The sequence below is a fragment of the Salmo trutta genome, chromosome 4 (genome assembly GCF_901001165.1).
Source record: "Salmo trutta chromosome 4, fSalTru1.1, whole genome shotgun sequence".
NCBI classification, from domain to species: domain Eukaryota; kingdom Metazoa; phylum Chordata; class Actinopteri; order Salmoniformes; family Salmonidae; genus Salmo; species Salmo trutta.
In genome coordinates, this window is record NC_042960.1 from 21,168,132 (window position 1) to 21,195,889 (window position 27,758).

At 44.7% G+C, this 27,758-nt stretch overlaps 1 protein-coding gene across 1 annotated transcript in view; it reads left to right on the top strand.

The window, feature by feature from the left end:
• Positions 1–27,758, top strand: part of dchs2 (dachsous cadherin-related 2) — a 57,660-nt gene that overhangs the window by 5,009 nt on the left and 24,893 nt on the right. The window contains exons 2-7 of the mRNA XM_029750122.1: positions 9,881–10,072; positions 17,568–17,799; positions 20,071–20,307; positions 22,099–23,166; positions 24,147–24,337; positions 26,294–26,393. Coding sequence (XP_029605982.1) covers positions 9,881–10,072; positions 17,568–17,799; positions 20,071–20,307; positions 22,099–23,166; positions 24,147–24,337; positions 26,294–26,393 — 2,020 coding nt within the window. The remainder of the gene's footprint in view (positions 1–9,880; positions 10,073–17,567; positions 17,800–20,070; positions 20,308–22,098; positions 23,167–24,146; positions 24,338–26,293; positions 26,394–27,758) is intronic.

Sequence of the window (27,758 nt, forward strand, 5' to 3'; positions counted from 1 at the left end):
TCTGTTCGACAAACCTCAAATGCAAATAGCGAGTTGAAACTGCTTCTTGTCAGAGAGGAAGTTGTGATGGAACATCACGCTAAAACATACATTCTAATTCATTAATTTGATATAATTGCCCAGTCCTAACTGTGCTGTCTATCTTGTGAAACAGACACCATGATTGGTTCAGATTTGGATTGACCAAATTTCAACATCCATGGACGTCCGGTGTCGGTCGGTGCTCAGTGGGTACAGTAAATGGAAATAGTGGGATCATGGGTAGTCGTCCTTAAGAGCTGGGAGAGGTAATATTAAAGGTGTCCGCATACCTAGGCCTTTCCTCAATTGCGTACTCCTCGTGTCCTCTCCTCCTCAAACCCATTGGTTTTGAGAAGGAGACGAGGAGAGAGGACACTTGGCGAATGCAATTGAGAAAAGGCCATAGGTTCTGTTTGCTCCTAGCAGAACTAGGCAGAATGAATGTCTGTGCTCACAGACTATCTAAAGACCTTGGCTTGAAAAACGGACATGCAATATTAGTTTTTTCCCTCTAGAGCCACTGTAGCAACAACAGCCAGTCATAATACACTTCATGGCCAGAGGTATGTGGACTCCTGCTCGTTGAACATCCCATTCCAAAAATAATATGGAGTTGCCCCCCTTTGCTGCTATTATAGCCTCCAGTCTTCTAGGAAGACTTTCCACTAGATGTTGGAACATTACTGCAGGGACTTGCTTCCATTCAACCACAAGAATTAGTGAGGTCGGGCACTGATGTTGGGCGATTAGGCCTGGCTCGCAGTCGGCATTCCAATTCATCCCAAAGGAAATTTTACAAACTGACTTGTAGGAAAGGTGGCATCCTATGACGGTCCCACGTTGCAAGTCACTGAGCTCTTCAGTAAGGCCATTATACTGCCAATGTTTGGCTATGGAGATTGCATGGCTGTGTGCTAAATTTTATACACATTTATAAATTATTCTATTTTATTCAAGTTCAATTATAGTCTTCTTACTGTAAATTCATAGCCCTAATATAAATAATGGCACAGCACTTTTAAGCTTGTCTTGTCAGCTAAATTACCAAGCCTACAGCCTTAGGCATGGAACATAGCCAAGTAACATACAGTAGGCAAACCCATTCTATTCTTCTCACATACATCTTCTTCATATCATGTTTCTTTAGACCTGACTAAAATAAATCATGGATTTATTGTGATTTGGTATATTAAATTGATTTAGACTTTTTAAATGTAGACGTGCCAAAGGCACGCATCAGCCACTTGTATGCAGGTCTAGAGCCACTGTAGCAACAACAGCCAGTCATAATACACTTCATGGCCAGAGGTATGTGGACTCCTGCTCGTTGAACATCCCATTCCAAAAATAATATGGAGTTGCCCCCCTTTGCTGCTATTATAGCCTCCAGTCTTCTAGGAAGACTTTCCACTAGATGTTGGAACATTACTGCAGGGACTTGCTTCCATTCAACCACAAGAATTAGTGAGGTCGGGCACTGATGTTGGGCGATTAGGCCTGGCTCGCAGTCGGCATTCCAATTCATCCCAAAGGAAATTTTACAAACTGACTTGTAGGAAAGGTGGCATCCTATGACGGTCCCACGTTGCAAGTCACTGAGCTCTTCAGTAAGGCCATTATACTGCCAATGTTTGGCTATGGAGATTGCATGGCTGTGTGCTAAATTTTATACACATTTATAAATTATTCTATTTTATTCAAGTTCAATTATAGTCTTCTTACTGTAAATTCATAGCCCTAATATAAATAATGGCACAGCACTTTTAAGCTTGTCTTGTCAGCTAAATTACCAAGCCTACAGCCTTAGGCATGGAACATAGCCAAGTAACATACAGTAGGCAAACCCATTCTATTCTTCTCACATACATCTTCTTCATATCATGTTTCTTTAGACCTGACTAAAATAAATCATGGATTTATTGTGATTTGGTATATTAAATTGATTTAGACTTTTTAAATGTAGACGTGCCAAAGGCACGCATCAGCCACTTGTATGCAGGTTGTATGCGTGGAGGCCTGTAGTTACAAAGTGTTTGTTAATTAATGGTCAATTACAATGAGACCCGATCGACTTTTGCATGACAATAACCGGCTGAGAAAATGTCATGACCGCCACAGCCCTGTAAATAGATCAGATATCCTTAATTATGCATTTCTATATAGTACAGATCAGGCACCCATGATCAAATCAAACTTAATTTGTCACATGCGCCGAATACAAGTGTAGACCTTACGGTGAAATGCTTACTTACAAGCCCTTAACCAACAGTGCAGTTAAAGAGCTAAGGAAATATTTACCAAATAAACTAAAGAATAAAAGTAACATAATAACGAGGCTATATACAGGGGGTCAGTGTGCGGATGTACAGGTTAGAGGTCATTTGTACATATAGGTAGGGGTGCAGTGACTATGCATAGATAAACGAGTAGCTGCAGTGTACAAAACAAATGGAGGGTGGGTCAATGTAATAGTCCTGTGGCCATTTGATTCATTGTTCAGTAGTGTGATGGCTTGGGGGTAAGTTGTTAAGGAGCCTTTTGGTCCTAGACTTGGCGCTCTGCTTTTTGAGGATCTGGGGACCCATGCCAAATCTTTTCAGTCTCCTGAGGGGGAAAAGGTTTTGTCGTGCCCTCTTCAGTCTTTGTGTTTGGACCATGATGGTTCGTTGGTGATGGGGACACCAAGGAACTTAAAGCTCTCGGCCAGCTCCACTACAGCCCCATTGACGTTAATGGGGGCCTGTTCGGACCGCCTTTTCCTGTAGTCCACGATCAGCTCCTTTGTTTTGCTCACATTGAGGAAGAGGTTGTTGTCCTGGCACCACACTGCCAGTTCTCTGACTTCCTCCCTATAGGCTGTCTCATCGTTGTCGGTGATCAGGCCTACCACTGTTGCGTCATCAGCAAACTTAATGATGGTGTTGGAGTCGTGTTTGGCCACGCAGTCATGGGTGAACATGGAGTACAGGAGGGGACTAAGTGTTGAGGATCAGCGTGGCAGACGTGTTGTTGCCGACCTTACCACGTGGGGGCGGCCCATCAGGAAGTCTAGGATCCAGTTGCAGAGGGAGGTGTTTAGTCCCGGGGTTCTTAGCTTAGTGATGAGCTTCATGGGCACTGGTGTTGAACGCTGAGCTGTAGTCAATGAACAGCATTCTCTCACAGGTGTTCCTTTTGTCCAGGTGGGAAAGGGCAGTGTGGAATGCGATTGCGTCATCTATGGATCTGTTGGGGCGGTATGTGAATTGGAGTGGGTCTAGGGTATCCGGGAGGATGCTGTTGTGAGCCATGATCAGCCTTTCAAAGCGCTTCATGGCTACGGACGTGCGTGCTACGGTGCGGTAATCATTTAGGCAGGTTACCTTCGCTTCCTTGGACACAGGGACTATGGTGGTCTGCTTGAAACATGTTGGTATTACAGACTGTCAGGGACAGGTTGAAAATGTCTGTGAAGACACTTGCCAGATGGTCCGCGCATGCTTTGAGTACATGTCCTGGTAATCCATCTGGCCCCGCGGCTTTGCGACTGTTGACCTGTTTAAAGGTCTTGCGAACATCGCCTACCGAGAGCGTTATCACACAGTCATCCAGAACAGCTGGTGCTCTCGTCCATGCTTCAGTGTTGCTTCCCTCGAAGTGAGCATTAAAGGCATTTGGCTCGTCTGGTAGGCTCGCGTCACTGGGCAGCTTGCGTCTGGGTTTCCCTTTTGTAGTCTGTAATAGTTTTCAAGCCCCTCCACATCTGACGAGTGTCAGAGCCAGTCCTGTAGCATCCTCACCATTTGACCACTTCCGTATTGAGCTAGTCACTGGTACTTCCTGTTTTAGTTTTTGCTTGGAATCAGGAGGATAGAATTATGGTCAGATTTGCCAAATGGTGGGCTGAGGAGAGCTTTGTTTGCATCTCTGTGTGTGGAGTAAAGGTGGTCTAGAGTTTTTTTTGTTGTTTTTTTTCCCCCTCTGGTTTCACGTGACATGCTGGTAAAAATTTGGTGAAACTGATTTGTTTGCCTGCATTAAAGTCCCCGGCCACTAGGAGCGCTGCTTCTGGGTGAGCATATTCTTGTTTGCTTATGGCCTTATAGATTTGGTTAAGTGCGCTCTTTGTGCCAGCGTCGGTCTGTGGTGGTAAATAGACGGCTACGAATAATATAGATAGTGTGGTCTACAGCTTATCCTAAGGTACTCTACCCTAGGCGAGAAATACCTCAAGACTTCTTTAATATTAGACATCGTGCACCAGCTGTTATTGACACACACGCCCACACCCCTCGTCGTACCAGACGTAGCTTCTCTGTTCTGCCGTTACATTGAAAATCCCTCCAGCTCTATATTGTCCATGTCGTCGTTCAGTCTCGACTCAGTGAAACACAGGATATTACAGTTCTTAATGTCCCGTTGGTAGGATAATCGTAGGTCATCCATTTTATTTTCCAATGACTGCATGTTAGCAAGTAGAATTGATGGCAATGGGAGTTTACTTGCTTGCCTACGGATTCTCAAAAGGCAGCCTGATCTGCGTCCTCTTTTCCTCTGGATCTGGGCCTTTTCCTGGGAGAGCAGTATATCTTTCTCGTCAGACTCGTTAAAGGAAAAAGCTTCTTCCAGTCCGTGGTGAGTAATCCCAGTTCTGATGTCCAGTAGTTATTTTCGGTCATAAGAGACGGTAGCAGCAACATTATGTACAATATAAGTTACAAACAATGCAAAAAAACTAACAAAATAGCACCATTGATTACGGGCATGTAACACGTCAGCCATCTTCTTGGGCACCATTTTAAATAACTGATGTCAGTTACCATCATTCTGTTATCAGATGTTAACGCACTCGACTTACTGTTGCTCAATAACAAAATCAAGTTGTCAAATCACAACGGGGACACAATTCTTTCTGCAGACATTTTGTCGTCTTAATTCAGAGTAGACATTTAAGAGTTTTTGGAAAACTTTGTCACAAATTGAGGGAGAATTTTATTTAATTCTGTTACGGAGCTTTACATTTGCCCTGTTCAAGTATGTGTTTTTGTAAAATTCAGTGAATTTTTGTAAAACAATTGTCCTTGAGCATAGTTGGTTGGTTTAACTTTGCAACCAATGGCTTTTGTTTAGCATGCATTTTAAAGTGAAAAATCTGAGTCTCGGTGTCACTGTTACCATGGGATTACCCTATGCACAGCAGTATAACATAATTTTTTTGGAAATCCCACAAGTATGTTTCTATGAAATTCAATTATTGTTTAAATAATATGGCCCTTTATTTTAAAAGGTGACGCCTATCAGCCCAAATAACATGACAAGATTGTGGACAAATTATCAACTCTTGTGGGTGCGTGCGTGCGCACACTCTCTCTGAGGGGACAGTGGCATGCTTTCTCTGTGTTCACAAAGCCACCAGTGTTACCCTGAGGGGCCCAGTGTTGTCCAGGCTGGATCCAACACACTGACCCAGTCCAGCCCAGTGTTTATGTGATATGACAGATCTGATGCTTGGTACCACCTCCCTAGCTTGGCACAAGTCAAGGGCCATGACAATGAACCATTAATCACAAAGTCTGTCTGTGTAGTTGCCAATGGGCAGGTTTGAATGGTGGAAGAAACAAGGACAACAAAATTCAGTTTCAGCAATATTGGGATGCTATTAAAAGCACCGTCCATAATTTGTTTTCAGCCAAACAGCACTTGCTTTGCTGAGGAATGGGGTTGAAGAAATAGACATTAACACAAATTGTGTTCATAGATTGAGCAGTAAGACAGCAGTTATAAAGTGCCACTACTGGGCATGCTGATCCTGAGCCCATACTTATTTTTTGAATGGAGCCCTCATTAGAATTCTTCTGAGTAGGACAATCTGTAAACAAATTAACTTCCGAAACGTAATTGCGGAAGACTAATTGCTATCAGAGGGGAAGACCGTGCACAATAAGTAGAAAAACACACATTGGAAAAGAAATGGCAGTGGAACAGGGGTATTATGAAAACGAGTAAGGAGTCCGTTTTGCCTGATTCAAGGTGCACTATGCTCATATATATATATATATATATATATATATATATATATATATATATATATATATATATATATATATATATATATATATACACACACATACATACATACATACATACACACACACACACACACACACACACACACACACAGTGCCTTCGGAAAGTATTCAGACCCATTTTTTTGTTACAGCCTTATTCTAAAATGTATAAAATAAAATCCTCAGCAATCTACACACGATACCCCATAATAACATATCGACAAAAAGGATTTTAGACATTTTAGCAAATGTATTTAAAATTAACACATACCTTTATTTACATAAGTGTTCAGACCCTTAGCTATGAGAGTCGATGGAATTGTCCGTAGAGCTTCGAGACAGGATTGTCAAGGCACAGATCTGTGGAAGGGTACCAAAAAATGTCTGCCGCATTGAAGGTCCCCAAGAACAGTGGCCTCCATCATTCTTAAATGGTAGACGTTTAGAACCACCAAGACTTCCTAGATCTAGCTACCTGGTCAAACTGAGCAATCGGAGGAGAAGGGCCTTGGTCAGGGAGGTGACCAAGAACCCGATGGTCACTCTGACAGAGCTCCAGAGTTCCTCTGTGAAGATGGGAGAACCTTCCAGTGCGACAACCATCTCTGCAGCACTCCACCAATCAGGCCTTTATGGTAGAGTGGCCAAATGGAAATAAAAGGCACATGACAGACCACTTGGATTTTGCCAAAACTCACCTCCAGACTCTCAGACCATGAGAAACCAAGATTGAACCCTTTTGCCTGAATGCCAAGCATCACGTCTGTAGGAAACCTGGCACCATCCCTACGGTGAAGCATGGTGGTAGCAGAATCATGCTGTTAGGATCTTTTTCAGTGGCAGGGACTGGGAGACTAGTCAGGATCGAGGCAAAGATGAACGGAGCAAAGTACAGAGTTCCTTGATGAAGGACCTCAGACTGGGGCGACAGTTCACCTTCCAACAGGACAGCAACCATAAGCACCCAGCCAAGACAACACGAGTGGCTTCGGGATTGGTGTCTGAACGTGCTTGAGTGGCCCAGCCAGAGCCCGGAATTGAACCCAGTCTAACATCTCTGGAGATAACTGAAAATAGCTGTGCAACAACGCTCCCCATTCAACCTGACGGAGCTTGAGAGGATCTGCAGAGAAGAATGGGAGAAACTCCCCAAATACAGGTTTGCTAAGCTTGTAGTGTCATACCCAACAAGACTCGTCTGTCATCGTTGCTAAAGGTGCTTCAACAAAGTACTGAGTAAGAGTCTGAATACTTATGTAAATGTAATATTTCAGTTAATTTTTTAATAAATTAGCAAACCTTTCTAAACCTGTTTTTGCTTTGATTATGGGGTTGTGTGTGTGTGTGTGTGTGTGTGTGTGTGTGTGTGTGTGTGTGTGTGTGTGTGTGTGAATTAAGGGGGGAAAAAAACATTTTCATAAATTTTAGAATAAGGCTGTAACGTATCAAAATGTGGAAAAAGTCAGGTCTGAATATTTTCAGAAAGCACTGTATATTTCCACCTCCACATTGTTTTTCATTTATGATAGCCCTGTCTGACACATGACTATACTCACCAGTAAATGAACAACTTTATAGCTTATATACATTGCAACAACAAAAAGTCCCTGAATTAGTATTGGGAAACACTTGTAGTATTTCCCCCTCATTCTTCTCAATTATATGTATACAGTGTCCCAGCTGTCAACTGTAATACAGTTGGACACGGTCAAAGAAAAGAGCCATGCAATGTCACACGACATGAGGCAGAATCTCTGCTTGGAATTTTCAATGTGATTGCATTGTTGTGCGTATAGTGTTAGCTGGCATGTCAAACAATGGGGTAGTTCTCTTGCCAGTGTGCCCTCTGTGTACACACACACAGCGAGGGGTCATTACATTTGCATGCATATGAGTAAGCAACAACTAAAAACTGTTGCAGACCTTGACCTGTGTCTCTAACACCTCATCTCACAGTCAATAAAGCCCGGCATGATATCACTTTTATGGTGGGAAGGGAAGGGCACCATCAAATGGAGACGGTGAGATGAATCTGTCATATGCGTTCCGAAACGTACCTGCAATCTCCCATGTTTTGCGTTGGGTGTATGTGTAAGACAAACGGTCATAAACTCCCATCAAAGAATCCCCAGGTTCAAAGGCGTTCTTTATCTAGCTTCTTGGCTCCACTTGTTATTTTACGGCCTGTATGTGGAATCACACTAGATCTTTGCTGGTAGATATTTGCTGCAGACATTGCAAGTCCTTTACAAGTGATGTCTCACGTGGTCTTTGCTTTGATCCAGGTCTTCTGCTCATACTCTTTGCCCCTGGGATAAGGATGGCTATTTATAGTCTTGTCTCACTGTCTCCCACCAGCTCACTGTACCTAGTACCACCACTAGTTATGGGAGAAGAAACTTACGTACCTACAATATTTTTTAAATGCTTCATTCAGAAATAACATTTGTCAACCCACTGTGTGTGTGTTGGTTGGTTGGTTGGTTATAATCGATGGTGCCACATCCACAGAGATGATACAATAACCTCTAAGATGAATCGGTCAAGGTGCACCAAACACCCCTGCCTTACGCCTGGGTTTTATCATTAACGAACTAATGTCCAGCTAATGAGATGTGCATACTTGTAAAGGAAAAGGTATCTGTAAAGTGGAGATTAATACTACAAGGTTTATGGGGAAAGAACATCAGATTTAGGCAGACCTGCTAAGTAGACACGTCATTGTCAAAGCCCTAGGTGATATCGTCAGACTTTGTCCGAGGTAGTAACACTGTCATCATTAAAAATTAAATGTATAGCATAAGTTGCTAAAACTCTTTTGTACTATTCCTGAATTATGCTTTTTCCCCCCACATAAAGGACAGTAGAAAGTGTTGCGGTGTCTTCCCCATTCAGGTAGATGTTCGTTTATGGGATGTTAACTTGATGTGATGCCATCCTCTGACCTCCATAATGTGACCTTACAAAACATGTTGTGATTAGGGTCTTGGCACCATTCCACCCAACTCCCTGGCTTTAGCGCTAAACCCAAACTCCAAAGCGATTTGCAGGTAGAGCTCCTGGAAAAGGTGCCCTCATCCTCTACCTAAGCAACTTACTACATTTGCCAAAACCATAGAAAGCGTATTACGCACACCTTTTGTATGGCCACAGATTACTGTAATTCCTCTGTCAGAGCCAAGTCGAGGTTCTCCTGAAGAGCTATACCGGCGTAAACACGATTTCGGTTACAACCACATGTTCAATCCCTTCACGTTTCAGCTAATGCACACGCAGACTCTGCTGAGATAATCCTTGGTGGTCATGATCCTTAGGGTCATCATTATCCAATTGTTTTGTCATGTGTTGCCTGTGCCCCTTGCCACGAACCCGCCCCCATAGCTAATGTCTTAACGAGATAAAGGAAGCAGCCCAGATGGGCAACCTGGTATCTCTCGTCAACCAACACATGGCGTCGAGATTGAGCCCCATCATAAAGGTCATAGGCCACATAGGAGCTTTTGGGTCAGCAGCTAAAATACTGGGCCCTAAATTCTTCCCTGGTGGTCCTGTATGGGGAAAACAACATTTATGAGAAAAGCTAAAGGGCCTTACCTGGCCAACAAACACATGTGAAGTTAATAATTGGTTTTGTTGTGGTGTGAGTCACGCCCCACTCCCCTTTAGTTTGCGACCACAAGCTGAATTGCTAGAATTGGTTACATTCCTATGGATATTTAAAAATATTCAAATTACACAGACCTATATCAACCTGTGTTTAGAACTTTGACTTCCAACCCATGTGATGGAGGATGTGTCCTTACCTTCTGCAGGTTGTGGCCACTGATGTGGACGGCAGGGATTTCGGTACAGTGCGCTACTCCATCTCTGACGGCTTTGATAAACAGGACACGCACCCTCTCTTCCAAATCAACCCAGACTCTGGAGAGCTTTGCATCTCACAGGATATCGACAGGGATTCAGGCCTGGCGACCTATGATTTATTAGTGAAAGCTGAGGATCAGGTGAGTTGAGAATGATCAAGTAGTTATATTAGTAGTTATACACTGTGTACAAAACATTAAGAACACCTTCCCAATATTGTGTTGCACCTCCCCAAACCTTTTGCCCTCAACAGACTCAATTAGTCCAGCATGGACTCTAAAAGGTGTCGAAAGCGTTCCACAAGGATGCTGACCCATGCTTCCCACTGTTGTCATGTTGGCTGGATGTCCTTTGGGTGGTGGACCATTCTAATATATACAGTACCAGTCAAAATGTTGGACACCTACTCATTCAAGGTTTTTAAAAAACATATATTTTTTTACTATTTTACATTTGTCTTCACTGTTATTCTACAAAACTATGAAATAACACACATGACTCGTGTAATAACCAAAAAAGTGTTAAACAAATCAAAATATATTTTATATTAGAGATTCTTCAAAGTAGCCATAATTTGCCTTGATGACAGCTTTGCATTCTCTGAAGCAGCTTCATGAGGTAGTCACCAGGAATGCATTTCAATTAATAGGTGTACCTTGTTAAAAGTTAATTTGTGGAGTTTCTTTCCTTAATGCGTTTGAGCATATCAGTTGTGTTGTGACAAGGTAGGGGTGGTATACTGAATATAGCCCTGTTTGGTAAAAGACCAAGTCCGTATTATGGCAAGAACAGCTCAAATAAGCAAAGAGGAGGAAAATAACACTGGAACATGCATGAGAGCACCAGCTGTACCGGAAGACTGATCACGCTCTCAACCTTTAAAAACAGGTCAACATTCACAAGGCCGTAGGGCCAGATGGATTACCAGGACGTGTACTGCGAGCATGCGCTGACCAACTAGCAAGTGTCTTCACTGACGTTTTCAACCTGTCCGAGTCTGTAATACCAACATGTTTTAAGCAGACCACCATAGTGCCTGTGCCCAAGAACACTAAGGTAACCTGCCTAAATGACTACCGACCCGTAGCACTCACGTCTGTAGCCATGAAGTGCTTTGAAAGGCTGGTCATGGCTCACATCAACACCATTATCCCAGAAACCCTAGACCCACTCTAATTTGCATACCGCCCCAACAGATCCACAGGTAATGCAATCTCTATTGCACTCCACACTGCCCTTTCTCTCCTGGACAAAAGGAACACCTATGTGAGAATGCTATTCATTGACTACAGCTCAGCATTCCACACCATAGTTCCCTCAACTCATCAATAAGCTAAGGACCCGGGGACTAAACACCTCCCTCTGCAACTGGATCCTGGACTTCTGAGGGGCCGCCCCCAGGTGGTAAGGGTAGGTAACAAAACATCCACCACGCTGATCGTCAACACAGGGGCCCTCAGTGGTGCGTGCTCAGCCGCCTCCTGTACTCACTGTTCACTCATGACTGCACGGCCAGGCACGACTCCAACACCATTAAATTTGATGATGACACAACAGTGGTTGGCCTGATCACTGACTACAATGAGACAGCCTATAGGGAGGAGGTCAGAGACCTGGCCGTGTGGTGCCAGGACAACAATCTCTCCCTCAACATGATCAAGACAAAGGAGATGATTGTGGACTAAAGGAAAAAGAGGACCGAGCATGCCCCCATTCTCATCGACGGGCCTGCAGTGGAGCAGGTTGAGAGCTTCAAGTTCCTTGGTGTCCACATCACCAACAAACTAACATGGTCCTAACACACCAAGACAGTCGTGAAGCAGGCACGACAAAACCTATTCCCCCTCAGGAGACTGAAAAGATTTGTCATGGGTCCTCAGATCCTCAAAAGGTTCTACAGCGGCACCATCGAGAGCATCCTGACTGGTTGCGTCACTGCCTGGTATTGCAACTGCTCGGCTTCCGTCTGCAAGGCACTACAGAGGGTAGTGCGAACGGCCCAGTACATCACTGGGGCCAAGCTTCCTGCCATCCAAGACCTCTATACCAAGTGGTGTCAGGAAGGCCCTAAAAATTGTCAGACTCCAGCCACCCTAGTCATAGACTGTTCTCTCTGCTACCACACGGCAAGCGGTACCAGAGCGCCAAGTCTAGGTCCAAGAGGCTTCTAAACAGCTTCTACCCCCAAGCCATATGACTTCTGAACAACTAGTCAAATGGCTACCCAGGCTATTTGCATTGCCCCCCCCTCTCTCCACACCACTGCCACGCTCTGTTGTCATCTATGCATATTCACTTTAATAACTCTACCTACATGTACATACTACCTCAACTAACCGGTGCCCCCGCACATTGACTCTGTACCGGCACCGCCCTTTGTATATTATGTTTTTACTGCTGCTCTTTAATTACTTGTTATCTCTTATCTGTAATTTTTTCAACTGCACTGTTGGTTACGGGCTCGTAAGTAAGCATTTCACTAAGGTCTACACCTGTTGTATTCGGCGCCTGTGACTAATCCATTTTTTTATTTTAATTGCGCAAAGAAACCGCTACTGAAGGACACCAATAATAAGAAGAGACTTGCTTGCGCCAAGAAACACGAGCAATGGACATTAGACTGCTGGAAAAAAATTATGATTTTTTTTTGGTTCCAACCGCCATGTCTATGTGAGACGCCGAGTAGGTGAACGGAAGATCTCTGCATGTGTGGTTCCCACCGTGAAGCATGGAGGTGGTGTGGGGGTGCTTTGCTGGTGGCACTGTCAGTGATTTATTTAGAATTTAAGTCCCACTTAACCAGCATGCCTACCATAGCATTCTGCAGTGATACGCCATCCCATCTGGTTTGTGCTCAGTGGGACTATTATGTTTTTCAACAGGACAATGACCCAACACACCTCCAGACCAAGAAGGAGAGTGTTGGAGTGCTGCATCAGATGACCTGGGGTCTCATTTATAAACGTTGTATAGGCACAAAAGAAGGCGTACACCACTTTCTAAGCAAACTTTGAGATTTATAAAAAAAACTAACTTGACAGGAGAATGTGCGGTCCTCCATGGACACTTTGACCCATATGTACGCACATAAACTGGAGAAATGAGAAACTGCAACTCCGATGGCAGAAGGTTGAAACTCGAAACGCTTTGAAATGGATACCATTGTGTAAAATAAATAGAAATATTACCTCTCACAAACTCAGCAAAAAAGAGACATCCTCTCACTGTCAATTGAGTTTATTATCAGAAAACGTAACGTGTAAATATTTGTATGAACATAAGATTCAACAACTGAGACAAACTGAATAAGTTCCACAGATGTGAGTAACAGAAATTGAATGTGTCCCTGAACAAAGGGATGGTCAAAAGTAACAGTCAGGTGTGGCCACCAGCTGTATTAAGTACTGCAGTGCATGTCCTCCTCATTGACTGCACCAGATTTGCCAGTTCTTGCTTTGAGATGTTACCCCACTCTTCCACCAAGGCACCTGCAAGTTCCCGGGCATTTCTGGGGGTTATGGCCCTAGCCCTCACCCTCCGATCCAACCGGTTCCAGACATGCTCATTGGGATTTAGATCCGGGCCCTTCGCTGGCCATGGCAGAGCACAGAACGAGCAGTATGGCTGATGGCATTGTCATGCTGGAGGGTCATGTCAGGATGAGCCTATAGGAAGGGTACCACACGTCTTCCCTGTAACGCAAAGCGTTGAGATTGAGCTTGTTGTCATTGCAGGCAGTCTGATGATGCTGTGACACACCGCCCCAGACCATGACGGACTCTCCACCTCCAAATTGATCCTGCTCCAGAGTACAGGCCTTGGTGTAACTCTCATTCCTTTGACGATAACCGCGAAAACCGACCATCACCCCTGGTGAGACAAAACCGCAACTCGTCAGTGAAGAGCACTTTTTGACAGTCCTGTCTGGTCCAGCGACGGTGGGTTTGTGCCCATAGGCGACGTTGTTGTCGGTGATGTCTGGTGAGGACTTGCCTTACAACAGGCCTACAAGCCCTCACTCCAGCCTCTCTCAGCCTATTGCGGACAGTCTGAGCACTGATGGAGGGATTGTGCGTTTCTGGTGTAACTCGGGCAGTTGTTGTTGCCGTCCTGTAACTGTCCCGCAGGTGTGATGTTTGGATGTACCAAACCTGTGCAGGTGTTACACGTGGTCTGCCACTGCAAGGGCGATCAGCTGTCCGTCCTGTCTCCCCGTAGCGCTGTCTTAGGCGTCTCACAGTACGAACATTGCAATTTATTGTCCTGGCCACATCTGCAGTCCTCATGTCTCCTTGCAGCATGCCTAAGGCATGTTCATGCTGATGAGCGGAGACCCTGGGCATCTCTCTTTTGGTGTTTTTCAGAGTCAGTGGAAAGGCCTCTTTTAGTGTCCTAAGTTTTCATAACTGTCAGTAAGCTGTTAGTGTCTTAACGACCGTTCCACAGGTGCATGTTAATTAATTGTTTATGGTTCATTGAACAAGCATGGGAAACAGTGTTTAAACCCTTTACAATGAAGATCTGTGAAGTTATTTGGAATTTTACAAATTATCTTTGAAAGACAGGGTCCTGAAAAAGGGCCGTTTCTTTTTTTGCAGAGTTTATTATATTTGAGGAGTTCCCTGGAGTGCATACAAAAAAAACACACAAAGTATATGATTTAGGACAATAAATGCAAACTGAGATCTGTTTTTGCAAAAGAACCCCTCATATGTTGTACAGTTTAATCGGGATTCATATTTAATTGGATCTGTAATTAAACAATACTTGCATGTTATGAAATGTAGGACAAATTACGTTTAAACTAATGCCGTTTTCGATGCCTCAGGCGGGCAGATACGAGTGCACAGTTACAATATTGTACATATTGAGCAGAACTGTCAATGTGATAATGGCCCTGTCATTGTTAGTTACAATCAGGGTAATTACCATACCTGAAGGTGTTACGCAATTTTGTTGCTTTAACAATCAAATGGGTGGGTATTTAAAAGGCATGCAATTAGAATGTGTAATGACGCATAATGGTTGCTTTGGCACTGTTGGAAGATTTGGCGAATGGAAGAATTCTGAGAGAGCGAATTTCCAGAGACCAAGATTTACTGGCCAGTGATGATGAGTGGCTTATGAGCCATTTCCGATTACCAAGCGCTGTTCTCTTGGATATCTGTGCTGTAGTGGGCCCAGCTTTACTGAGAAGCACCAGCAGAAACCAAGCTGTGCCTGTCCCACTTCAACTCCTTGGCAACCTCGTTAATAGCATCTGTGAGGACATGGCTGCTGGAAGGTTGTGATACACAAGGTGCAGTGGAGACACCGAGGCTGGGCGCACTCAGCTCCTGCTCAGCTGCAGCACCACTGGCCCCGCTGGAACACTCAGCTCAGCTGCAGCATCACCGACCCCGCTGGAACACGCAGCGACTAAAAACAATAGAAATGTCACAATTGTGTAAATAAATGTTTAAACCGAAATTGAATGCATTTGGTTTACTCGTCTTCAAATAAGGGAATACTAATTACATACCTGGATCATCCGGTGCATCTTGCATGTCCGTGTCCCCCTCCACCTCCGTCACTACTCCACTCAGGAGGGATTCCCCTATAATACTGGCAAGTCGCTCATCAAGGGGGTTGAGCTCCGATGTCCCCCACCTGTGGCACAAACACTTTGTCTGTGTAAGGCCTTTTGGCCTCCACTTTTATGTCGGACCACTTCTTATTTCTGAGAGGGTCCGACCTGAGCCAGCAGCATTCACAGCATCCGCCACATGCTACCACTCTAATGCCTTTTTGGCATTTGTAATGACCACACCAAACAATTATATTATTTCTTGGTTCAACTTCCCCTACAAGAACTTCCATTTTACACTGGGTGAAATTTCTTTTTTTTTAGCCTTTCTGTCGGGATTTGCCATCATTGTTGTCATGGATGAATATTAATTAGGGGGGTTTCACTGACTATAGGCAACTATGGGAGTTAAAAGGGTGGGACAAGACGCTCGCTCACTTGCGCCAAATTTCGAGTTGATTATGGTTTATAAAGGGAAACCGGCATGCGATGTGCGTGTGCACTGTTATAAATCAGAGTATTTTTGTGAGTAAGCAATTTGCGTTTCGTCCGTACGCCACCTTTTGACATGAATCCTCCGCACAGTTTTATAAATGATGCCACTGGCCTCCACAATCACCCGACCTCAACCCAATTGAGATGGTTTGGGATGTGTTGGACCACAGAGTGAAGGAAAAGCAGCCAAGAAGTGCTCAGCATATGTGGGAACTCCTTCAAGACTGTTGGAAAAGCATTCCAGGAGAAGCTGGTTGAGAGAATGCCAAGAGTGTGTGAAGGGTGGCTATACTTAGAAGAATCTCAAATATAAAATATATTTTCATTTTTTTTTAACATGATTCCATATGTTGTTTCATAGTTTTGATATCTTTACTATTATTCTACAATGTAGAAAATAGTAAAAATGAAAAAACCCTTTATTGACGGTGTGTGTGTCTGTGATATATAAAATGGTGTACTTTTTACCCCTTTTTCTCCCCAATTTCGTGACATCCAATTGGTAGTTAGTCTTGTCTCATTGTTGCAACTCCCGTACGGACTCCAGAGGGAAGAAAGTTGAGAGCCATGCGTCCTCTGAAACCCGACCCTGCCAAGCTGCACTGCTTCTTGACACACTTCTCGCTTAACCAGGAAGCCAGCCGCACCAATGTGTCGGAGGAAACACCGTACAACTGGCGACCGAAGTCAGCGTGCATGCGCCCGGGCCGCCGCAAGGAGTCGCTAGAGCGTGATTGGACAAGGACATCCCGGCCAGCCAAACCCTCCCCTAATCCGGATGACGCTGGGCTAATTGTGCGCCGCCTCATGGGTCTCCTGGTTGTGGCCGGCTGCAACACAGCCTGGGATTGAACCTGGGTCTGTAGTGATGCCTCAAGCACTACGAAGCAGTGGCTTCCCTGGGAGGCGGTGGCGCATTCTTGATACACACAGGAAACTGTTAAGCGTGGAAAAACCCAGCAGCGTTGCAGTTCTTGACACAAACCAGTGCGTCTGGCAGCTACTACCGTACCCCATTCAAAGTAACATTTTCTTGCCCATTCACCTTTTGAATGCCACACATACACAATACAAGTCTCAATTATCTCAAGGTTTAAAAATCCTTATTTAAACTGTCTCATCCACTTAATTTACACTGATTTTGAAGTGGATTTAGCAAGTGACATCAATAAGGGATCATAGCTTTCACCTGGGCTGTCTGTCATGGAAAGAGCAGGTGTTCATAATGTTTTTGTATACTCTGTATTACCTCATATTTACAGTTTCACGTATCCCTTAGATTTTGTTCCTGTCACTGAATCTGCAGATAGTGTCTATTTTGAAAAAGGGTCAACTTGCAATAACTGTGGTATCTGGTTGTTTTTTTCCCCTTAACTAAGTTGAATGTGTTCACTGTAAGTCACTCTGGATAAGCGGTTATGCTAAATTACAGTACATGTAAATATCTTTGAATATTGTTTGTCTGATATTGAAACATTGTACAAGATTGCTGGTGTTTGTCACTGTCCTGGACGGTCTTACTGTTTGTTAATATTCTACCCTATAATATTCTTCTCTCCCTCTTTGCCCAACAGGGAGGTTTGAGTGCCCAGACGTATGTCCACATCGAGGTGGATGACTTGAACGACAACCCGCCGGTGTTCAACCCAGAGAAGTACGTGACCAGCGTCAGCAGCCACGCACAGCCCGGCACAGAGGTCCTCTACGTCATCGCAACCGACAGGGACTCTGGGGACTACGGTCACGTTACCTACCAGATCCTGGCCGGGGACCTGTCCTCCCTTTTCTCAGTGGATAAAACTACAGGTAGGATGACAGCAGAGATCTCTGGGGTAAGAATGAAACAGGGTTGTGGTCAAATTTTTTTCAATTCAGTGAATTAAGTCCTCGTAGAAAACCATGGGCAATTTTCAATACAGGAAGTGAATTAAAATTCACTTCTTGAATTGAAAACTGAATTGACCACAACTCTAGGTCTTGGTTGTTGTGTCGTGGAGGAACACAGTGTTAAGGGTCTGCTTATTGTAGTACTATGATGTCAACTTGTGTTTACGAAATCCCCTCCCATCCTCCACTGTATACCCAAACCACTTAGTGTTCTTACTGGACTAATTGTGCCACAGCCCAACCCCACATCACAAGCACAGCATAGGTAGTTGATGTAGTTTTACCAAGTGCTAATCAGGTTTTGCACTGAATTGTGTCTACTACATCAGGTGTCTTTTAAACCCATTTTGAGGTGAATATTATTGCCTTGCTGTCAAAATCCACGAAATACCATACTCCTCTGTACATAATCTTTTGAAAAAATATTTATGCTCCCTGACTGTCTAGCTTGTGGTGATTAGCTTTCTGGACACAATGTTAACTACGATTACTGAAAGATTAAATTATTACATGGTCCAATATCATTTCGATCTCGTTTGTCATTCAAGTTTAGACTAGTAGTTTTTTTTACTAAGACAACCACTCGCCACATTAAATTGGCTTACGGGCTGCATCTTGCTCATGGGCTGCCAGTTTGAGATTCCTGTACTACACCTGTAATGTCAGTCTTATGTCAATGAATTCAAATTATTAATTTGTACACTACTTGTAGGTATGACTTGTGTCAACCTTCGAGCTTTCTAAACTCCACCACAATTATTTTTTTTATACAAAATTAAGAAATACATTTGTGGATGACTTTGACAATGGAGTATTTTTCTTGCTTCATTTACTGTATTCACCTCAATTCCTTCACGCAGCTGGTCAGTCACATTGACCATGCACGTATAACATATAACCTGCAGCTAGAAGTCTCACTTGCACCCTGGCATCATTTGATGCCAGCAGCCACATTGCGATAAACAAGTGCTTACTCGGCATAAGCCCCCAGTAGTGGACATGATTGCTATTGTCACCTCACAGCAGGGATGCTGCAGATTTAGGAAGGCCTGCCCTTGAAGTCTGCAGTAGATACCATTGTCCTAAATGATGGCACACTACCATGATTAAGACAATTGAATGCGTTCATAATGGTACAAGCCGGTGACCATTTGAAAAGCAACATACAGCCGTGGTATTGAAGAGAGAGTTATTGCAGTTTAACATGTTTGTCATGGCGTCAGAAAGCACATGATTTTTACAGAGCCGAGTGAACTCATACACATGACGTCGTAATAAAAGCTTTATAATAATTCTGACCAATAGTTTCCAGAACAATGTCTATTTGCATTTTACTATGACGCAGGCTCATAAAAATAGTTTGAGGGTAAATTAATTAATAAACTACTGCTAAGCTAATTGTTACCATTGATATTTCTCCAGCCATCTGTGCAGGCCCTGTGGGAGCCCTTTTATTAACTGAGGCTTTCCAGTACAATACTGCCTGAAATCGGTGAGATTTGAGGGTGAATTCAGGTGACAAAATTAGCTGACCCCTAGGCCATATGTCCTGTGTCTGTTGTGCTCCACACATAATCTACCATTCAAGAGAAGCCCAATTTTAAAGGTGCAATATGCAGAAATCATTCCGCTATTTCCTGATTGTTAAAATTCTAATAGTTTGCCTAGTTTCAGTTTGTGTGACAAACAAGCACTCGGTGTAAAGAATCATTGTACAATCCAGACCGCTGTGAAATATCTTTTCAATTACCAAAAATATTTTCAGCTGTTTGAAGCTGGTGTACAAAACCGAAAGTCAAAGACGCAAAAACAAAATTTAAGACCAGAACGCATAGAAGTAGGACACATTGAACAGATCTACCGCTTCATAACTTGCTTTTAATGAGAGTGACAGATCTATAACTCACATTTCCATGTGAATTTGGTCGGGTCGCCCAAAAAGTTACATTTTGCAGTTTTAAGAAGCCCAATCATGATGTGAATAATCCTTCCCTACCATGGCAACAAGTTGAATATAGATTCATACCCCTGATTTAATTAATAAAGAAATTGATATGTTGATTTGAATTCTATATTTTTTTATCCAAATTTACAAAATGACAAATGTAACTCTAGCAATTGATTTTCCCCCTGTTACTTCGAACAAAAAAATCCAAAATGTTGACCGTTCTCATCCTTTTGCCTCTACAGGTGTGGTCTACCTGACCTCCACCCTGACCCACCTTGGCACTGCGAGCATCAAGCTGGCTATTACTGCCCAGGACAGTGAGGGTGTGACGTCGGCCCGACCCGCGGAGGTCACGGTGAACGTCCTGCGCAGTGCCCAGGCCCCAGCAGTTTTTCAGAGGTCACGCTATGCCTTCACCGTGCCCGAGAACGCCCTGCCTGGCACCCCGGTGGGCCTCGTGGAGGCCCTCAACCCTGCCAGTGAGTAGTGGATGGACGGGTGTGAGATGTTGATCGGGCTCTTATTGTGTGGGTTGGATCAGTGTAAACCAGATGGTAATGTCTCGTTCTTGTCCACTGAAAGACTAGGTGCAGTTCAACCATGTTGCTTACAACTATCTAATCCATTCAGATGCGAAATGAGTCTAGTGGCCCAGTCACTAGTAGGTGAAAGTAATCCATGACTTGTTTGTTTTGTCTGTTAAAGTGACAGACTTCTGTCACTCCCCTTTTTTTAACTGTCCCTCTTCTTCCTGACCAGGCTTAGTGCAGTTGTCAGCTGAGGTGGATGTAGGGTGAAGTTGCTCTTAGACGCTTATCTTGGTCAGTTTAGCATTTTCCCCACTAATGGTTAAGGTTAGGATTGGGGAAGGGGAAGCTGATCATAGATCTGTACCTAGGGGGAAACTTCACCCCGGAGCGCTTAGGTGAGTGCTGGGCTGGTGGGAGGCGGGGTGGGGGTGTGTGTAAGTCTCTCCCCCCTGGATGATCACACAAAGGGGATTTGGATGGCTTTGGTGCTCTTCAGCACCTGCCAGGGCCATAGGTGTATGTGCAAATGATTGTGACACAATGTGAATTTTCTTGCCTCCTGTTAACTTCTCACCACCTATGGCTCACAACACTTTGCTATTAAAATATAAACACAGGGATATTTTGGTATTACCCTTTACTGTGTTCTACCTTGTTTTGATTTGTCTGCTATTCAGGTGTGTTAGTCTGTTAGTGGATTGACTATATAAAGACTACAATGTACAACTGGCAATGAGGTATTTGCCAACAAAGGCAATGAGTATTAGGCTGATATGAAAACCTGGCGTTTTGTCCTGTTAATGCTGCATGACCAAACTGAAATGGACAGAATGGCACATTATCCAAAGTGAATTCCACTATACTGTAGGCTACTGCAACTTCTTTCCATGGACATTGTATTGTTTAAGAAAAGTTGCAACATAAATTGTGAAAAGCAATGTTTAGAATCGCCTCTATAATGTGCCATCACATCTTTTAAAAAATATGATTTTCTCACGTGACGTGTTTTTCACTTATCATTTAGCTGTACATGGGTAGCTGACAAGGGCCCATATTCAAGCGTCTCAGAGTAGGAGTTAAGATAAAACTGATCCTACTCTGAGATTCTTTATGAATACGAGCCCTGATCTTCAATAATCCAAGTGAACTAGCTTTTCAATAAGACCTGTACTTTTTCCTGGAGGAATTCCTTTGGGGATTCCCTTACTGTGGAGAGTTTCCCACTTTTCGATTTCCCTGGTTTATCCCGTCACTGGCAACTCAGAGCAGTGTCACTCCTAGCTCTGGTCCAAGGCGTTAGTGTAGCTTGCTAACACCTGAAGGCTCAGGAGCTATGTCACTCCTTTCAGTGTGTCTAAACGACTAAGCCTTTCTTCAGCAGTAGACAGTCATTTAAGGTTGTCTCGTTGGTTAATAGATTAACCACTTGGAGATATTCTTGATGTTTCACAGTTTTGTCTGCTTTTAGGGAGGGGAGGGAAAGCCCCCTCTTAAGCCCCCCTCAAAGCTTTATTGTTCCCCTTGGCTGTTAGGGTATAGTTACTGTTAAAACACGGGGGGGGGGGGATTCCCATTATCACATTTTGTGAAAGTTGAATTGGTTGCTTGATGAGTTATTATGTTCATTGTTTGACTAAATAGGAATAATTATACAGGTCAGCCAAAAATACCTGATATTGTGGGGCCTAGTTTTATTTCAATATTTATATCCATTCATAAATGTTTTTCTTGTCATCCCAGACTCAGTGGACTCGTTGTCGTACCGCATCTCGTCGGGTGACCCCCACGGTCTGTTCTCTGTCCACTCCAGTTCGGGCCTGATCAGTACCAGCCACCCGCTGGACCACGAGTCCCAGCCCTATGCCCTGCTGGTGCTCCAGTGCCATGCGGGCACCGCCTCGCCCGTCTACAGCAGCACCCAGGTCAACGTCACCATCGCTGACATCAACGACAACGCGCCTGTCTTCCCCAAAATGGCAGACACCATCGCCGTGTCCCAAAACACGCCTCCCGGAACGGTTCTGTTCATAGCCCATGCCCACGATGCAGACAGTGGCGCAAATGGGAGGGTGCGGTATTTCCTGTCACGTGGTAGTGCTAGGGGGAGTGTGCCATTTTATGTCGATGCCGACCAGGGTACAGTGTACTTAAACCAAAGCTTCTCTCGGGAACCACGACCAAAGTACACCTTCGAAATACTGGCGAAGGACATGGGTGAACCTTCGCTCACCGCCACGCTGATGCTCACGGTCAATGTGGCACGCAGTGCTACTGAAGACACCCTGGCCTTCGAGACACTAGTCTACCAGGTGGAAATGGGCGAGGGCACCCAGATAGACACCCGGGTCATCCAGGTGAGGGCACATCGAAGCCGAGGAAGCAGCAGCCACCAACAGGGGTCCAACCCCAATCCAGTTCTCTCTTACTCCCTGGAGCCTGACCCAGACTTTCCCCCTCCGCCTCTCCGAGTCCACCCCGCGAGTGGGTGGCTCTTTCTTTCCCAAAACCTCGACTACGAAACAGAGCCCATGTTTCGCTTCAAAGTCCTCGCCACTGTTCAAGATGAAACAACACTAGCTATGGCTAACACCACCGCTACAACCAATGTTATCGTGCTTGTCCTAGATGAGAATGACAATGCACCAGTGTTCACCAGCCTGGCCTACTTCTTCATGGTCCAAGAGGGGCCTTCGCCCCAGGGCCTGGTGGGGACGGTGCAGGCGGTGGACCGAGACTCCAGGAAGAATGCGCAGCTGTCCTACATCCTGCTGTCGGACGGGAAACACTTCCGCATCAACACCAAAACAGGTAAGAGGCCCTTTCCAAAGACTTGTGCATACTTCCTTTCATCCCTTCATTGAAGTAATCCCTGATCTGACATGACTGGATGTGTTAAAGCTATGATGTGGGACCTTTGCTTTCACCAATCCATTTGTGATTTATTTCTCCTAGGAATGGAGCAGGTAAGGATTCATTTTAACAGCATTTCAAACTGGGCAGAGTGATCATAGATCATGTTTAAGCCTATGATAGAAGTGGCATTAAATGGTAGTTTCCCTAGAATATGGAGTAGCCAGTCAAATTGAAAGAGTAGCCTGCCATGGTGGTCCGGGCTGTCTAGTATGAAATCAAATTTGGTGCCCTCTGGACCACTAATACATTGATTTCACCCCAAATACACAGCTAAATTCTCCGGTCTATGATTTTTACATTAAATTTTTATTCTACTAGGCAAGTCAGTTTGGAACAAATTCTTATTTACAATGACTGCTTATGACCAGCGCTTATGGAAAACACTGATTTTAAAGCTGAAATCAGTAATGGTTAAATTGCCACATCTGTTTGCAATATTACAACAGATGTCAACAGTCGACTATTGCGGATTCCAGCTTTAAGAATCTCATACAAGATTGCAGATACTTATATTTCCCAATGCCTACCCTATCTATGGTAATGGGGTTGCAGGTAGCCTAGCGGTTAGAGCCTAATAGTTAGAGCATTGGGCTAGTAACTGAAAGGTCGCTCGTTCAAATCCCAAAACAACCAGGTGAATAATCTGTTAATGTGCCTTTGAGCAAGGGACTTAACCCTAATTGCTCTAGGATCGCCGTTGATAATGTCAGACCCTGGCCGTGACCGGGGGTAGTTAGTATATGCAAAAAGACACATTTCCAATTCATATTAATACACACTTGTACATGTAAAAATAGGACAAATATAAGCACCCACCAAATGATTATTTCTAACACTAATGCTTTCTCACTCTCTTGCCCATCCTGCTCTCCCAGGGGAGATAATCAACTGGGTGTCTCTGGACCGGGAGCAGCACGCTGGGCACACCCTGAAGGTGATGGTGACGGACCAGGGCCAGCCCCGCCTCAATGCCACTGCCACCGTTCACATTCTGGTCACCGACATCAATGACAACCCGCCCCAGTTCACCCACCTACCCGCCTCCGGCAAGGAGCTCAACGTCCAGGTAGAGAGACACACACACATTTTCACCAGGCAGCACGTCACATGAGCTGAAACAAGTAACACTTACAACTGTACTTTCTAACTAATATTATTAGATTATAAATGGCTGTGATAACATGATGATGATGATGATGATTATTCATTTGTACAAGTTAACTGCAAGATTAACAACTAATGGAAATTATAATTTTGAAATGTGATAAAGGTTACTACACTGCTCAAAAAATAAAGGGAACACTTAAACAACACAATGTAACTCCAAGTCAATCACACTTCTGTGAAATCAAACTGTCCACTTAGGAAGCAACACTGATTGACAATAAATTTCACATGCTGTTGTGCAAATGGAATAGACAACAGGTGGAAATTATAGGCAATTAGCAAGACACTCCCAATAAAGGAGTGGTTCTGCAGGTGGTGACCACAGACCACTTCTCAGTTCCTATGCTTCCTGGCTGATGTTTTGGTCACTTTTGAATGCTGGCGGTGCTTTCACTCTAGTGGTAGCATGAGACGGAGTCTACAACCCACACAAGTGGCTCAGGTAGTGCAGCTCATCCAGGATGGCACATCAATGCGAGCTGTGGCAAGAAGGTTTGCTGTGTCTGTCAGCGTAGTGTCCAGAGCATGGAGGCGCTACCAGGAGACAGGCCAGTACATCAGGAGACGTGGAGGAGGCCGTAGGAGGGCAACAACCCAGCAGCAGGACCGCTACCTCCGCCTTTGTGCAAGGAGGAGCAGGAGGAGCACTGCCAGAGCCCTGCAAAATGACCTACAGCAGGCCACATTTGTGCATGTGTCTGCTCAAACGGTCAGAAACAGACTCCATGAGGGTGGTATGAGGGCCTGTCGTCCACAGGTGGGGTTGAGCTTACAGCCCAACACCGTGCAGGACGTTTGGCATTTGCCAGAGAACACCAAGATTGGCAAATTTGCCACTGGCGCCCTGTGCTCTTCACAGATGAAAGCAGGTTCACACTGAGCACGTGACAGATTCTGGAGACGCCGTGGAGAACGTTCTGCTGCCTGCAACATCCTCCAGCATGACCGGTTTGGCGGTGGGTCAGTCATGGTGTGGGGTGGCATTTCTTTGGGGGGCCACACAGCCCTCCATGTGCTCGCCAGAGGTAGCCTGACTGCCATTAGGTACTGAGATGAGATCCTCAAACCCCTTGTGAGACCATATGCTGGTGCGGTTGGCCCTGGGTTCCTCCTAATGCAAGACAATGCTAGACCTCATGTGGCTGGAGTGTGTCAGCAGTTCCTGCAAGAGGAAGGCATTGATGCTATGGACTGGCCCGCCCGTTCCCCAGACCTGAATCCAATTGAGCACATCTGGGACATCATGTCTCGCTCCATCCACCAACGCCACGTTGCACCACAGACTGTCCAGGAGTTGGCGGATGCTTTAGTCCAGGTCTGGGAGGAGATCCCTCAGGAGACCATCTGCCACCTCATCAGGAGCATGCCCAGGCGTTGTAGGGAGGTCATACAGGCACGTGGAGGCCACACACACTACTGAGCCTCATTTTGACTTGTTTGAGGACATTACATCAAAGTTGTATCAGCCTGTAGTGTGGTTTTGCACTTTAATTTTGAGTGTGACTCCAAATCCAGACCTCCATGGGTTGATAAATTGGATTTCCATTGATTATTTTTGTGTGATTTTGTTGTCAGCACATTCAACTATGTAAAGAAAAAAGTATTTAATAAGATTATTTCTTTCATTCAGATCTAGGATGTGTTATTTTAGTGTTCCCTTTATTTTTTTTGAGCAGTGTATATAGTTTCTGTGAAGTCACGTATACTAACTCAAAATATTTAATTTGACTGACTGCATGTCCATCGGTATAGTATTTTAGAATGACCCACTATTATGAATGTTATTAATTATGCATGTACATGTTTTTAGCAACACTTGTTTTGTTCATTCATTCTCTTGTTGGTGTTCTTTTAGGTTTGGGCAGGCCTCCCCACAGGCTCATTGGTGACCACCATGTTTGCCAAAGACCTCGATGCAGGAGAAAATGCAACAGTCAGGTTTTCTCTCACCACAGGTAATGTTTTCAAATCTTAACACAGAATTGTTTTACATAAACTCAGCAAAAAAAGAAACGTCCTCTCACTGTCAACTGTGTTTATTTTCAGCAAACGTAACGTGTAAATATTTGTATCAACATAACAAGATTCAACAACTGAGACATAAACTGAACAAGTTCCACAACATGTGACTAACAGAAATTGAATAATGTGTCCCTGAACAAAGGGGGGGTCAAAATCAAAAGTAACCGTCAGTATCTGGTGTGGCCACCAGCTGCATTAAGTACTGCAGTGCATCTTCTCCTCATGGACTGCACCAGATTTGCCAGTTCTTGCTGCGAGATGTTATCCCACTCTTCCACCAAGGCACCTGCAAGTTCCCGGGCATTTTTGGGGGGAATGGCCCTAGTCCTCACCCTCCGATCCAACAGGTCCCAGACGTGCTCAATGGGATTGCGATCCGGGCTCTTTGCTGGTTATGGCAGAACACTGACATTCCTGTCTTGCAGGAAATCATGCACAGAACGAGCAGTATGGCTGGTGGCATTGTCATGCTGGAGGGTCATGTCAAGATGAGCCTGCAGGAAGGGTACCACATCAGGGAGGAGGATGTCTTCCCTGTAACGCACAGTGTTGAGATTGCCTGCAATGACAAGCTCAGTCTACTGATGCTGTGACACACCGCCCCAGACCATGATGGATCCTCCACCTCCAAATCGATCCCGCTCCAGAGTACAGGCCTCGTTGTAATGCTCAACCCTACGACGATAAACACGAATCCTACCATCACCCCTGGTGAGGCAAAACCACGTTTCATCAGTGAAGAGCACTTTTTGCCAGTTCTGTCTGGTCCAGCGATGGTGGGTTTGTACCCATAGGCGACGTTGTTGCCGGTGGTGTCTGGTGAAGACCTGCCTTACAACAGGCCTACAAGCCCTCAGTCCAGCTTCACTCAGCCTATTGCGGACAGTCTGAGCACTGATGGAGGGATTGGGTGTTCTTGGTCTTACTCAGGCAGTTGTTGTTGCCATCCTGTACTTGTCCCGCAGGTGTGATGTTCGGATGTACCGATCCTGTGCAGGTGTTGTTGCACGTGGTCTGCCACTGCGAGGACGATCAGCTGTCCGTCCTGTCTCCCTGTAGTGCTGTCTTAGGCGTCTCACAGTACGGACATTGCAATTTATTGCCCTGGTCTCATCTGCCGTCCTCATGCCTCCTTGCAGCATGCCTAAGGCACGTTCACGCAGATGAGCAGGGACCCTGGGCTTCTCTCTTTTGGTGTTTTTCAGAATCAGTAGAAAGGGCTCCTTAGTGTCCTAAGTTTTCATAACTGTGTCCTTAATTGCCTACCGTCTGTAAGCTGTTAGTGTCTTAACGACTGT